At 43.3% G+C, this 15,548-nt stretch overlaps 2 protein-coding genes across 2 annotated transcripts; both read right to left on the bottom strand.

Moving 5' to 3' along the window:
* Positions 1–7: 7 nt before the first annotated feature.
* On the bottom strand, positions 8–8,277 carry LOC117401158 (protein Wnt-10b). The gene is made up of 4 exons (XM_059019664.1): positions 7,320–8,277; positions 4,642–4,904; positions 1,671–2,041; positions 8–1,166 (listed from the first exon to the last, which is right to left on the bottom strand). The coding sequence occupies exons 1-4, from the start codon at positions 7,391–7,393 to the stop codon at positions 708–710; spliced, it is 1,167 nt and encodes a 388-aa protein (XP_058875647.1). The 5' UTR covers positions 7,394–8,277; the 3' UTR covers positions 8–707.
* A 4,922-nt stretch (positions 8,278–13,199) lies between these two features.
* Positions 13,200–15,433, bottom strand: LOC117967036 (protein Wnt-6-like; the record flags this gene model as incomplete). Its single annotated transcript, XM_059019663.1, has 2 exons — positions 13,200–14,622; positions 15,253–15,433. Coding segments are annotated over 2 exons (658 nt in total), but the record flags the coding sequence as incomplete, so codon positions are not given.
* Between the last annotated feature and the right edge of the window lie 115 nt (positions 15,434–15,548).

The following is a 15,548-nucleotide window of genomic DNA, read 5'->3' on the forward strand; positions in this document are numbered from 1 at the left end:
AGTTTCTCAGGTCCCTATTATACTGTTTAACAAGCACAGGTTAAGAATCCCTTTTTACATGGAGACAGTGGTGTCAGTGGAGTGTTATATACCTGTTGATGCAGTGTGATATCACACTCCAGAATCAGCCATGTCTTTTTCTCTGCTGCGTACAACAAGGCTGATTATCCTCTTAGTATGAACAGAGAATGGTGTTTGAGTGGGATATTGTTGACACAGCACTCTGAAAATGAGAAGTAGATATTGTTAAGGTTTCTATTTCATTGTTTAACAAGATGAACTCGATTTTTGGTGCACTGATCAGGATCCTGTGGCGTTCAGTGACCAGGCACTCCTGAAACAGCGATGCCTAGTCCATCCTTGTATAAAGAGAGCTCAGTTTTCTGGGTTTCACAAGGCGTCCACCCTGACTGCACTCACGCTGGGGCAGTGTGTCCTTGACTTGCAGCTCCTCTGTTTGACTCCAGAGACAGCATTATTTATTTTTCAGAATTCAATTAAATAAACGCCATCGTGACTGCATGAGGAGGTACTGGTGCCAGGGTTAGAGTTCACTGTGCTCTAGAAACGATTCTTCTGGCTTCTCTTGTTTTATAGAGACCCCATAAAAAGACATTGGGAAGGCTTGGGTCTCTATTGCAGGTCAATATAACAGCTTCTTGATCACATGACTAGTCCCTGGGGTGAGCAGCGGGACGGTGCGGGTCTCACTTGCAGACGTTGACCCACTGCGTGACGCGGCACTCCTCACACAGCACGTAGCAGCACCAGTGGAAACGGCAGTTGCATCTCTCGCTGCGCGTCTGCTTCAGGATGTTATGTCCGCGGCCGCAGCACAGGCTGCCGCAGTTGTCCATGTTCTGGCTGGTCTTGTTGCAGATCCGTCCCTCTGTGCCTGGCGAGTCCAAGGCAGGGTCTCGCTCACAGAAATCGGGGGACTTCTCGAAGTACACCAGCTGGCTGGACACCCTTTGCTTGCTCAGGCGGGGGTTGAAGACGCCCGTGTTCTTGTTCTGCGAGTTGATGAACACGGCCGTCTGGAACTTGTCCCTCAGCACCGATCCCACCAGCCTGAAATCGGGCGTGACGTACCAGCAGGTTTTGAACTGGCAGCTTCCCGAGGTGCCGTGGCACTTGCACTTCCTCTTCATGTTTTCTTTGACCACCTGCCGACAGAACACAAGACACTGGGAATGAGAGGTGGTCGTTCAGCCCAATAAAGGTTCATCCCTTCCTAGCACAGCGAATACTATTCCACAGGGGCACAATCTAATTGCTTTCTCAATGTTCCTAGTGTCTTTAGATGTCACTATTTCACATGGTACACTATTCCATGCATTTCTATCTCTCTACATTAAAAATGAAAGTGCTTCCTAACTTCGATCCCAAAGTGGCCAATGAGCACAAACTGTGAACAAGCAAAACTGGCTTGACTAATTTTTTCAGATTATACTTAGAGCAACAACACTGTACTTTTGATTAATTTATTTATGTTCTAAAGGTGTGATAGGCTTAAAATAAAATAAATGCTTAGCTCTTATAAGCAAAACAAGATCCCCCTTTTCATTCTTCTGCAGATCATTTAGTTTACCAGACTTTATTTCCCTTTGACTCTGGTGAAAAGGTCAAAGGGGACTATGAAACAAGTGACCCTGCTATGCCAGTCTCACCTGCCTGCCCACTTTGTTGTTGTGGAGCCGCATGCGGGCATGAATGTCCCGTGGCGATTCGCTGGAATCCAGCCAGTCCTGGGAGAACTTCTCCCCGAATTTGACGTTATGGCTGCATCCGCCCCACTTCCAGGTGTCCTGCAGGCTGGGCGCCCCCTGCTGGCTCTGGAGGAGGTGCGCGGGGAGCCCCTTGGTCCTCTGCAGGGTCTGCAGCTGCAGCTGGTTCAGTTTCAGCTGGATCTTATCCTCGTCCCGGCGGCGCTTGGACTCGCACCCGCATCCCTGCAGCTTGCCCAGGCTGCAGGCCATGGCGACCGAGTGAGTCACCCCCGCCGCGAGCAGGGAGAAAGCGAACGCAGTCTCCCGGAAACCTGCCAGGAGAACGAACGACACAGGAAAACCGCGATCACAACCCTGGGATGCTTCAATCACACAGCAATGCAGGCTCGCTTGAGAGGAGAGCAATCCCTGGTACACCATGAGAAACAGGCAGCATGAAAGTGCTCAAGAGACCTTGAATTGCAGCTCTCAGCTGTGAGCTTTTAGGGTCCCCGTTCAAAATGAGCAGAACCCGCTTGCTGGACAAGGCAGTCAACCTCCAGTGACAGAGAGAACCAGGGGGGAGCCACGAGGAGGAGCTGGGGGAGGAGGAGGGGTGTGAATGGATCAAACGCAATAGAGGGGAAAGTTATGTCTATTTATACAGCCAGAATTGGATGATACTATGTGCTTTTAAACTTCATATCATGTCACTCTCTCTCTATCTGGCACACGATCTATATGCTGGTGCATATGATAACCTGCCTTGAATTTTGTATTAAATCATTATCTTCCAATAGACCTTCTGGATTGAATTTGGTTATTATCAAATAAACGTTCATTTTATACAAATAGATGATAGATTAGTGTAGTGGAGATTATGAGTATGAGCTACGGGTTCTCATCTATCAGTGAATATACAGCCTGGAGTCACGTCTGTACTGATTGTTAATTAGATGCAAATCTCAATCTCATCCTGGGTATACAATGAAAGAGTGTGTGTGTGTGTGTGTGTGTGTGTGTGTGTGTGTGTGTGTCAGAGTGTGTGTGCATGTGTGTGTGTGTGTGGGTGGGTGTGTGTCAGAGTGTGTGTGTGTGGGTGTGTGTGTCAGAGTGTGTGTGTGTGTGTGTCAGAGTGTGTGTGTGTGGGTGTGTGTGTGTGTGTGTGTCAGAGTGTGTGTGTGTGGGTGTGTGTGTCAGAGTGTGTGGGTGTGGGTGTGTGTGTCAGAGTGTGTCTGGGTGTATGTGTGTCAGAGTGTGTGTGCATGTGTGTGTGTGTGTGGGTGGGTGTGTGTCAGAGTGTGTGGGTGTGGGTGTGTGTGTCAGAGTGTGTGTGTGTGTGTGTGTGTGTGTGTGTGTCTGTGTGTGTGTTTGTGTGTGTGTGTGTGTGTGTATCAGTGTGTGTCCACCCCACCCCAAACACACACACACACCCAGACACGCTTGCCCGTTCACTATGATACTGTAGCTTTAATAACTGTATTTGCTGAAGCAGGCCCTACCAAAAGCCCAGGGGGGAAAAAAAAGCTCAGATCGTTCCTTTCTTGAAACTTAATTGCTCCTCAGCTCTTATCATCTCTCTGCCCTGATGGGAAGAAGTGCTCAGCACCTCGCTCGACCGCGGCACTCCTTGGGGCACAGACTCCCCAGCACAGCGACAGGACCGTGCAGGGAACACAGAACACACACGCGCACAGCTAGCATACAGATAGCACGCTCCCATAATAAAAGCACAGCAAAACAAGTGTGGAAGTCTAGATTTAAAATACATGGCAAATGTTTCTAAGGTGAGGGGTATTTTTTTCTGCTCTGGTTTATAATATAAAATGATTAACTGGTATGAGGCATTAGCAGAACGGTATCCTTGTGGTTACATTGTATCTCGTGATATAATCAATGAACCAATACACAACGGGGTCTAGCCAATTGATCTAAACAATGGCGGATCTAAAAGCCGCCATCGTTTCCATCGTTAAAATAGGAGACTTCACGGTTTGTTATATTTTTGTTGGATGTTTCATTATCACAACATCGGGTCCTTGTGTTTCCATTGTTGGTAACGCTGTGGTCTGCAAATGGCTAGCGCGGGTTTCACCAGGGTGAAACACTGGGATTACAATGGGATCCCAGAGGGTTTTTTAAAGACATGCTTCTGTAAGGGCTGCACCTCCAGCGGTACATCAGCAGATGGAAATGTGCTGTATGTTTGTGTGTCGCTGCCTGCAAGTCCTGGCTAGCAGTTGGGCCGGTTCCCAGTTTCTGACAGCACCGCGTCGGACAGTCTCTGTATTTTAATGAGCAGTTTTATTGGGGGCTGGCAGTGAGTAGCAGGGAGATTCCCTCTGAAATCTGGAGAGGTGCCTGTAGCTAATCCCTCCCCGCGCCTCCCTTGTCCAAAATACCTTTCGAACAACTGTCACCGCCCTCCCCCCGCTCAATGCACACTTACACCTCCCTCCCACCATCCTAGCTCATGACTCTCCCCTAACAGTGCCCTCTGCTTCCCCTTCACTCCCCCTAACTCGCCCCTCTTCAGTAGCACACTGTCGTTGAGCAGTCCCCAGTATCTAGGGCAGAGTTTTTCCCCCCTCCCTCGCCCATCTTTAGTCCCCCTTAACAGTACCACCTGCTTCCCCCCCTCACTCTCCCCTCGTCAGTGTCTGTCATGCTGTTGTAACGGGCAGTGTTGTGTGATATGGTCACAGATTCTGTCCTGTCCCATCAGTGAGATGAGATGAGGTTAAAGGCTCTAAAACCACAAAGGCAGACGACTCCGGCTCTTTCGCATTATGGTTAAGACGCTCGCCTGTGGTGCGTGGGGTCGCCGGTTCGTGCCTAGCTTGCGCCCTGTTACGCTGTCATTAAGCAGCTTGCCCCCTTCACCCATCCTTCCTCACCCCTTCTTGCTCCCCCTGCCCCTCCCCTGCCTCACCTCTCTTCAGGATGGGGCTGTCGTGAGGCAGCTTGCTCCCGGTCTCCAGCGCAGAGCAGTTCCACCGCTGCTCCCTCAGCTGGTGCTGGCACTCGTGGATGGCGATCTGGATGCCCTGCAGGGCGGAGGCAGTCACGTCAGGGCTGCGCACACACAGCCTCATCTGGTGCTTGCTGAGGCCCGGCAGGGTCAGGCACACCGTGTTGGGCGTCAGCTCAGGGTCGCCCGGCAGCTTTACACCCAAAATATCATTGCACAGGACTCTGGAAGGAAGGAGAAACAAAGGGAGTCAGAGATCAAACCCTCGCACTCCAAGGTTAATGAACCTGCATTTCCGTGTCCATCAAAACAGATTAAATCACAGAGCTGATTGTGTTTGAGACACAATGGGTTAGGGTGCTAGTCTCATAACTTCTTTTGCTCTGCAGATCTTGAATGAGGCTGGTTCATAAAAGTTTGAAGAAGGTTAAACTGCATCTCCATGCCAGCCATAGCGGCTCCACCACCTCTACAGTTTAATATGCAATGCTGATTCTATGTTGGAGCCTCAATGGTAGCACTTTGGCTATGGAAGCACCTACCAACTGAGCATCTACTAGTAGCCCTCCATCAAAGCCTACCAGTCCTGCTGTTTTGCTGCCCCGTGGTGACTGGCTTGCAACAGGGAATGCAGATTATATTTATTGCAGAATATGGACCATTTATTTGTTTAAACCCTGGAAAATATACTGCAGTGTTACGCAACGTTGCAACGACCCTGCAAAAGTAATGCAGTACAATCAAGTAGCACTGAAAGCGACATTGCCCTACATACTTCACAGTAGCTGTCATGTGTTCTGGCAAGGGCACAGGTGTGTTCATTCTAATGAGGATCAAGCACACAAGCTTGGCACATCACTCCCCTCATGTCAGGCTAGAGTGGGAGCCAGCTTCCCACTAAGTCCTCGGAGGGGAAACTCTGACAATCAAAGTCATTGGTGTACAACACAAGCAAAACGAAATGTTTATTTAAAACAAGTTTGAACAAATACTGATGCTTATATATAAACAGATCCCACAAGAACTCACGCAGCCAGTAATCGAGCCCCACACACACAGACCCTGCCAAAAGATTAGCATCTAGTGAATTAGTTTGTGAAATATCAATAAATACTGATACAACTTACAGCTCTGTGGTTAAACATTAATTGCAGGATGCCAGGTGTCGAAGCCAATTATGTCCTTCACCTTTGGAGGCTTGGGTGTGTGTGGGGGGGTGGGAGTGGGGGAAGGGTATATGGGGGGCGGGGCACACATGCTCTGACACACACACACACTCTAACACATGCACATGCACACGCACACACACAGACACACACACACTCCGAAACACACGCACACACGCGCCCACAAACATACACACACGAATCACAAAATAAAGCCCCTCTCTCTCTCTCTCTCTCTCTTGCTTGCAACTTTCACTTATTAATGAGAAGCTTGCTATGGGTGAGAAATATCACAGTTATCTCAGCCGCTACAATATGCCCCTATTGGATATAAGAAATCAGTGAGAAATGCGTCATACCACAGGGGGCAGTGTTGCAGGTTTCTTTGTGGTTCATTAGAAACAAACACAATATGATATTTTGCAACAATCACTCGTGTAATCAAATACGTTTTGATTCAAAGCAGATGCTTTTTTTAATTATTTTTTTCTCAGTAAGCCACATAGGTGAAAGATTTTGCATTATAAATGCAGTCTTCATTCAACATTCATTCAGGATACTTTGCTTGATTGCACAGGCATGCATTCTGAAGGTCAAAAGAATCTTTTTTGCATTCATTTGCAATCCAGTTTGGATACAAAAACAAACACAATCCCGCATGAATGAATGCCATTTGGATCTTGATATTTTTTAATTTTTTGGGCTAATATCAAATAATCAAACTAGAATAATTCATTCCTCCTAAATCTTGGAAAAGTTTGCAAACACATTTTTCAATATTCCTTTGGCCTTCCCTTATACATTAAACAAGTACACTCTTACAACACGACTCTTGCACAGATACACATTGGCTTTGGTATTATGACACCCCCAAAAACTAGATCTTGATGTAGCTACATACTGTAGAAACTAACAATAAAGGAAAATGACTTTATATAGAATACTCTACAGTGTGTATATATATATATATATATATATATATATATATATATATATATATATATATATATATGTGTGTGTGTGTGTGTGTGTGTATATATATATATATATATATATATATATATATATATATATATATATATATATATATATATATATATATATATATATATATATATATATACATACAGGTCCTTTTCTTTTATGGAGTTTGGATTATAACATTGAAAACCAACAAAAGTGGTTTGTTGCAGATAAGAAACTGCTCAAACATAGTTTGTTTGATTTTGTTGCTATTTTATTTTTTTTACCATACATCAATGTGGTGTAACACTATTTAATGTCGTAATTAGTTTGCTTATACTCTGTTTTAATAGATGTTGCTAAAATGCTGTTACCACGCCGCAGGCAGAATAAAAACGCACGGGGTTACCTCACTCCCAGTCCCCGACCCTGCGTCTCACTTTCCCTCTCTGTCTCTCACTCTCTCTCGCTCTCACACGCTGACACAACCTGGCAGGCAGGCACACTTACGTGGAGGCAGGTGACATGACGGCCGCCACGAGGATCAGGACGCATTTCCAGTAGCTCGTGTGTGGAATTCCCATTTCAGTAGCCGTTGGTCCCAGCGTGACATGAAAGACAACTCGAGTTGCTTCTGAGGTAAATTTGTTTTTTTAAAGTTGGTATGCTGTCGTCGAAAAGTTCCAAAAAACCGCCTGGTAACATTTCACGAAGCTCTGAAGCTATTGTTAAATCGTAGTCGCAGAAAGAATAGCGGTTCAGGGTTAAAATTGGCACTCGTACGCAGCGTGATAATGAGTACGGAGACGCTTTGTTTGTCAAAAAGACAGTAACAGTAGCTTTGCCAGGTTGAGACGCGGTGCCGCTTGTGTGTGGATACTGAAGAGACGACGGTTCAAAAAGGTGATGAATGTGATGATGGATAGCCCCGGACTTTCCAGGGCTGTGCGTGTCTGCTGCTGCGTGTGTTTGTTTTTTGCGGGGGCTCAGGGTCAGGAGCGCAGACTCCTTCGCCCTGTCATTGTTCCTTTCCAGTCCCGGAGCTCTCCTGGATTCAAGTGGTCACTCGAAAAGGCTGCTGCAGCAGGAAAAAATTTAATGCAACCGCAGGACAAAAAGAAAGAAAAAAAATATGCCAGTAATTTCAGAGACAGCAGCAGCAGCAGCAGCAGGCAGGCGCGCAGCTCTCCTCCCTGCGCTGGAACAATACCGAGTCTGTGCGCGCTGTCATCTGTTCCCTCTTTCCTGTTTATTAGTATTGTACTTTAATTGTATTTAATTTGACCGGTTTCATCTTCTCTGCCCCTAGTAAAATTGCATCTTTAATTACGTATTTTCCAGTTCTCTCTCCACTTCTGCAGCCTTCCTTAAACGTTTAAATCCTTATTACGGTGCCACGAGATTATAAAACTTTTTTGGGGGGGTTTCCCATTAGTTACATAGGATTATTTTCGCAAAATGCCTTAGTTGTTAATTAACTTGCCAACTTCTTGTTGTTAATCTGGGCGTCTGATTAGCTTTTTTTTTTTTTTTTAGCCTCTGGATATATTCTACAGCTATATACCCGTACACCTTTGCTCGGGCTTGCTCTCTCGTCTTTGGCTGTGTCGACAGCATCTCCTGAGTGTTATTGCAGAATACTGTTCTAGCACCTCCCTCGCTCCCTGCCCTCCCGTACCTTTCCCCCCTCGCTTCCCTGTCTATATTCTCCACAGCCATTCTCTGTTCGAATAACGATCACTACAATATGTATGCAATATTGTACTAATAGATAATAACAACCAGCTATAATACATTGCAGTAACACCTGTCCCATGAATCGATAATGTAATAAAATTCAACTCACCGCCCCAACATTTTTTTTATCCAGTTTGTTTTGGAAAATGGAAGCAAACTGGACTTTCAACAAGGAGAGTGAATCAAAGGCTAAATTATGAAGGAATTAATAGAAACCAACCCACAACTGTAGTGTCATACGACTTTAAGACCTACACAATGTCACAATATTGCCACAGTTATAGTGTTCAATGCTGAAAAAGTGTAACCTTAACTTTTGCTATCACTTCACTGTCATGTAAGATTTTCCCGTACCTTACGTTTAATCCTGAGTGATATTTGATTAAACTGTGGTTTTAAGATTTGCCAGCAGAGTTGAAAGGGATTTTCACAGCTCTTCAAGAGAGAGAGAGAGAGAGAGAGAGAGAGAGAGAGAGAGAGAGAGAGAGAGAGAGAGCTCACCTCAGTCCTAACATGAACACCCCTTGTTGTCTTAAGCAGACTGCCAGTTGAGCCAAATTGCATAATGGTTTTGTCATGTGGCTCACACTGCTACCCACCGTTAAGCTTGGTTGACACCAAACCCAGCACGGATTCAGCCCCAGATGAGTCTTGAGAAGTCAGTGAAATAGCCTGCTGTGCCACCTAGCTCCTTGCATCATTAGTCATCATCACTATTAGCTTTTTTCGTTTGGATTCCTCCCATAACCGTAACTGTACCTCTACTTGGCAATACTCGCACTGTTGGGTTTTCATAAGCGTGTTGATTAATGTCAACAACAAAGCATGTAATTTACAATGTGATTAACACGCGACAATAAATAGCAATTACATTGATAATAATTCAGCCTTCTGGCACCAAATGAAAGAGACATTTCCAAGCCACTGACACACATGTGGAAAACCTTAGATCTCATGCACAGGTCCATTTTGAGATCTGATTATGAACAGGTTAGAGCCTGGCTCTTTTGGCACAGCAGACAGACACGCAGACTTATTGTAATGAACTTCTACACCTTAATGCATACTATATCTTTAAGATATGATTATTATTATTATTTATCTCTGAACTTAGGGTTTAAGCCTCACTCATAAAGATAAGCAGCAATGTCTGAAAAAATTTACAAAGCACTGAAATTTGAGTTTCTGTAATTTTCAGTATGGCCCATAGGTGTCGCTGTTTCCATCATTCAGAAGTTTCAACCTGTATGCTGTTGAATGTGATGTCCATTTGCTTCAATCACAGCTTCCATTACTGGCTGACAATGAGCTATATGGGCCATGTTTCGCTTTTGATCTTTTTGTTTTCCTTTTTATTTTTTTTACTTTGACTCAGGTGAAGAAGTTCTTATGCTCCCTCATTCACCTCCTGTGTTACAGGTAATCTGGACCCGCATCATGACACAGATGGGGCCCTATTACCTGTAACACAAGAAGTAAGAGATCTTAAGGTGTTGTGGTAGGAAAAACGTCATTCAAAATTAAAAGAAAGTCTGTAAAATCAAATGATAAACAGCCCAAAAAAATGATGGACTTGTATGAAAACCATGAACTACAGATTCTACAAAAGTCAAGTGGACAAATTTTTTTTTTTTTTTTTAAATGAAACTCTTGCAATGCTTCCAAAGTTATCTAAGGCTTTGAGCAGGATTCATGTTATTTGCCTGCAGTTAGCGTGTTAGTGTAATGTTAAATGGCAGGTGTATAAAAAGTATCCCCTAAGGAATCTGGAAACACTTCAGAGCAACAGAGGCTTGCTGGTAATTAACAACATGTAGGAATGCAAGTATTGCAAGAGACAGGACACCTGTACATACAGTCTAGGGCTGCGTACTGAATATTCGGTACTCAAAATCTGTAATAGATTACTCGTACTTGATTCAATTAATGTGTGTTAAGCAATTGGCAGAATGTGATGGCTCCAGCTAGGAAATTCATAAAGGGTAAATAGCAAATACATTTTTTAATAAGACTATGAGTTCAGGAGTTGCTGTTCAGTTCTACTTGTCTTCCATGTATGCAATGTTGGCTAGATTAGTCAAATAGTCTGGTGCACAGCTGTGGATTGCCGGCATAAAAAAAAAGAAAGCTTGATTCAAAGTGGCAGATCACTAGACGGCACTGACTTTTCTGTAAAGACATTTGGCTGATCTAGCCTATGTTACATATGTAGGCAACTAGAACAGAAGAATAGCTCCTGCACTCAAGTGAAAGCATCAGAACACATTTTCCACACATCTCGGATTTCTTTCTTCCATCGTAAGACAGTTCAAGATTGGGTTACTGAAGTGGTCTGTTTGCAGCTTTCTGCATCCTGTCAGCATACTACAGTCTTAAAATCTTCATACTGGTTACCTGTTGGTTTTCAAATTGATTTTAAGATTTTAATCTAGCATTGTCTGGCCTTGAATCTTTAAGAAAAGCTTGAGAGTGAGAAAAGGCTGTTCAGCCCATCAAGGCTCGTTATTTTTCCTTACTGGGGGGAACTCATTTAAAAGCACAGAATCGAGTCTTTTTTAAATGTTCTCAGTGTTTTAGATCCTACTACTTCACCTGATAGGCCAGTCCATGCATTTATAACTGTGTAAAAAAGTGCTTCCTGCCTTCTGTTCTAAACTTTTACTCTGCTTCCATTTATGTCGTCTTGTTCTTCTCTCTGTGCTAAATTTGAAGTAGTGTCTCAGATTAACATTATCTATGCCATTTATGATTTTAAAGACTTCAATCATTTCCCCTCTTTCCCTTCTTTTTTCTAAGCTGAAGGATTCAAACAGTAATTCCAAATAAACCCACTGTTAAGTGATGCTGTTATTGCATCTGCATTTTACAGGCATTAAATCAAGGGAAAAAATATATCGTAAAAATGATTAAATCAAGGGAAAACATATATCATAAAAATGATTAAACAAATGCCTCTTGGCTGCAAATAATAATGAAATATTTTCAAGCTGATGCGAGAAACTTAATAGTTTATGTTGCACATCAAGCAGTGCCAAAGGGCAGCTGTTCACTCCTAAATTAAACTGGAAAAGGTAAATATTACTCATCTCCGCTCTCTCGCTGCCAGCAGCCCGGATGAGCTCCTTGTTCTGTGATAGTTAGCTGATGAACAGATCCAATTAATTTTTTATTTTTATTTTGACTTGCGCTCATCCCTAATTTGAACAAAAGTTATTGTATTCTTGCTCTTATTGTATTACTTGTATTGTAACACTTGAAATGTATTTGCTTACGATTGTAAGTCGCCCTGGATAAGGGCGTCTGCTAAGAAATAAATAATAATAATAATAATAAAGGGAACAAAACTTTGCAGGCATGTAGTGTCATGTGTACTGTGAAGGTGAATGACGTGCGTCACCTCCCCATGTGACTCTAGACCTTAGATGGCGGATGGGCCTAGCCGCACTGGCGTGGACTGACCATCACAACCAGCAGGTGGATTAACCATATTTTTAAGGTATGCTCACATTGCAGCTCCAACTCAATTCTCTTGCTGTAACAATACAATCCAGCTGTGGTTTAACAGGGTATACAGCTATGGACAAAAGTTTTGCATCACCTAGATTGGACATAGTTTTAAAAAAAAACTATATGAACATAATTTAGATATTTTATTTAACATCATGCAATCAAAGAAACTACAAAATTATATTGCCAAAGTCTGGAAGCCATAATAGTAGTACAGTTTTTAATTTTAGACTTTAAAATGTAAAATATTTCAATTTTTGTCCGTTTTTCATTAAGTACTATGGAAAACTGCAAAGCGGTATGTAATTCAATATGTTAACGTAACATTACTCAATGGGTTTCATTCAACTTTATGAAGCAAAATTAGTTAATTCTATAGGGTGATGCAAAACATTTGCCATAGCTGTAGGTTGATGAATCGTCTCTAAAGACACTTATTGATCCAACTGATCAGAAAGAAGGAGCACAATCTTGGATCCACCATACGTAATGAAAAAGACATAAAAACATTATGGTGGTAAAACTGTGTTCACCAGTCACTAAGAAATCAAGAAGGTGCAAAACGAAACTTTTCAACAGCAAAGCAAATGAACAACGTATTAAATGAATTTAGTGGCTGATATCGCTTAGTTTAGTTTAAAAGTTTAGTAAAAGGCTACACGTTTAGTAGCAAGCGTGCTACCCTGAAGAAACCCTATACAAGCATTACCTGCAGTTTCGATACAGTGGGTTCAGATTATGTCAATATTTTTGTTCAAAAATTGTAACTCTGAATCACGGTCGATAACAGTAAAATGAAATCCAGGTTACTATCAACAATTTGTTACATCCTTATAATAAATGTCACCTTCTGTTTAGATAAACTGAATACCAGTTAAGATAAATATTGTCTAGTTTTGACTACAGTATTTCAATAAACCGGTCATGAAAAGTTTAAATTCTGGACAGGATGTTTGACTTTAACATACAGTATGTAAAAATAATTCCAAACATCACAGTGAACTGGCAGTCCAAACAAGATGCTGTCTAAAAAAGTTTCCAACTCCTATATGATTTATTGTTTGTTTTTGCTCTCGCATTTTCAATCAACAGTTCATCGCTGTTTAAGTTAGGACTTACAGTTCATAACATTCTTCTTGTGCCCATGAGTGTCATCTTACATTCTTCTTAACATCTACATTTACAACATAATATTCACACGTTTCAACAACGAAATCAATCAGCGGCATTTGTAAAACTGTTAGTTATAAATATTCATTTTATTTTTATTTTTAAATAATTCCTTTTCTGTTTCCCATTTCAGAATGCCAGTCTGGAATTACGTTTCTGCTGAAAATCGTTTGACCTGCTCATAATACCAAGTTGCTTTTTAAGATCCACCTTAAGAAAACAAACTTCAGTTTAGTGGAAATACTAAACGTTTGTGTGCGTTAAAGTGTAGTTAAAGACAGAAAACCAAAGCTGTTTGTCTAAAACTGTAGTTTCACTGAACAATAGTTGAGGCTAACCGTAGATTCCTAAGTAAACTATGGATAATAACTGGGGACTTTAGTAAATTGAATGTCTTAGTGAGTACTAATTATGGGGATGTAACCCCTGAGCCAGTATTATTAAGCCTGGCTGGCACGATTTATAGAGAACGTCAATGAACTATTGTTAAATGGTTTACCTGTGCCAGGAAGCAGTATGTGCTGCTTCTTGCGAAACATGCTACATTATTTATAAAAGTATTAACCTGGTACAAAACTGTAGTTTTTGGTCACTAGGTATTGGTATAGTTAACTAATTTTATCGGAAGATAATAAACACCCAATTTAAGTTTTGTCCCAACTGAGTCTTTTTTTTTCATGATGTTTGCTGTTGTCTGATTTACCATGATAAAACCTGAACTAAAAGAGCAACTTGGTTTGGGCATGAAACATCGCAGTAATGTTGACTAATGTATTCTTACAGGGATGTCCACAAGGCGATTTCACCACTAAGCAGGCAGACGATTACACCCAAGCCTCCAGAAGCACAAGAAGCTAGCCTCTGATCATGTTTTCATTTTACTTCCAACTTCAATTATTTGCTGTGATATTCAGGACCTGGTCTACAAACACACACTGACGTTGCGTCTGGAGGCATACATCTTACATTGGACCACGCAGCACCAGTAAAACCGACACTGGCAGTTTTCCTCCAGTCTGACAGTCTCTTCCCTGAAGCCACGGCCGCAACACAGGGCCTCGCAGCTGCCCAGGTCACTCTCTCCTGCCTCCTTGGTTTCACTGCAGGCACGTCCATGGGTCCCCTGGGCACCCGTCCGTCGGTTGGCGAGACAGAAGTGGGGTGACTCTGCAGAGAACAGCAGCTGGTAGCGTCCCGGGTGTTGGCAGAGTCCTGGCACGGCGGGTATCAGGTTTTTCCCATCGTTGCTGCCCGTGACACGCACCGCGCTCTGGAAGCGAGCCAGCAGACTGCCCCCCACCTCCCTGAGCGCGGGAGTCTTCTTCCAGCAGGTCCGCACAGAGCAGGAGCCTGACAGCCCGTGGCACTTGCACTCCGTCAGCAAGAAGTTCTTTACCGTCTGCCACGCAGGGAGAAAACGTCATCTGTTTTAATGCTGCTTGAACTGTATTCTTCTTGTTAAAAATTCACTTTGTATCATTTAAGTTATCACATCCTGGCAACTTTTATAAAAGCCTTTAGTTTAATACACCCCTGTGGCCTCAAACGGGCTCTCAAACATGTCTATTCTCTAAGTACAGCTGGTAACCTCAGTGATAGAACGTAGAACAAATGTAGTGTCTCTTACATCCACTGGGGGCGGAGAGTTGCAAGGGCGGCAGATTAGAGAGCTCCAGAGAGACCACAGGTTTGCTTTGAACTTCTGAGTGTTAAAAAGGCACCAGAATGTGATGACTGACACATACAATGATCTAAACAACAGGTAGAATACTCTGTAATATTTTAGACCTGTACCAAGTAGCTCTTTAACCCATTATACAGAGAACATACAGAACCATACTTTATTACACCAAGACTTTCTTATTTTCTCTTTGCTTTTCAATGTTAACGTAAAGAGATAATTTAATCTAAGAATTAGTCAATCTGACTTTTTATGCAGCTGATTTACTTGTATTAGACTAGTTTCAGTGTCCAATTTAAGCCTGGTCTAGCTTCTCAGACCTGTCTAAATGCCTCGGGTCCCACTCACCAGTCTCCCAGCCTCACTGTTATGCAGGTCAATTAGGGTGCAGATGTCGCTTGCCCCCCTCTTACGCTTGAGATCCATGAACTGCCGGGACTTGAGGTACTCGAAGGTGACATCATCACCACAGCCCCCCCACTGCCAGGCCTGGTCCCCGGCGGCGGTGCTCCGTGGAAGGGGCGGGGCTCTGTGGAAGGGGGAGGGACGGGCTCTGCACAGCCACACTGCAGGAGCTCCCCGATCGAGCAGGCTTGGCTGACAGCGTACAAGACCGCTGCAGAGGACAAGGCGCGGAGGAATGC

Source organism: Acipenser ruthenus, unplaced genomic scaffold, assembly GCF_902713425.1.
Source record: "Acipenser ruthenus unplaced genomic scaffold, fAciRut3.2 maternal haplotype, whole genome shotgun sequence".
In the NCBI taxonomy this organism is placed as follows: Eukaryota; Metazoa; Chordata; class Actinopteri; order Acipenseriformes; family Acipenseridae; genus Acipenser; species Acipenser ruthenus.

What these genes read in the sequence shown, in the direction of transcription:
- LOC117401158 (XM_059019664.1), bottom strand. Translation starts at nt 7,393, where the DNA reads ATGGGAATTCCACACACGAGCTACTGGAAATGCGTCCTGATCCTCGTG. An exon ending in GTCATGTCACCTGCCTCCAC is followed by an intron (nt 4,905 to 7,319) that starts GTAAGTGTGCCT and finishes CCTTCCTTCCAG; the next exon opens with AGTCCTGTGCAATGATATTT. An exon ending in ACAACAAAGTGGGCAGGCAG is followed by an intron (nt 1,167 to 1,670) that starts GTGAGACTGGCA and finishes TTCTGTCGGCAG; the next exon opens with GTGGTCAAAGAAAACATGAA.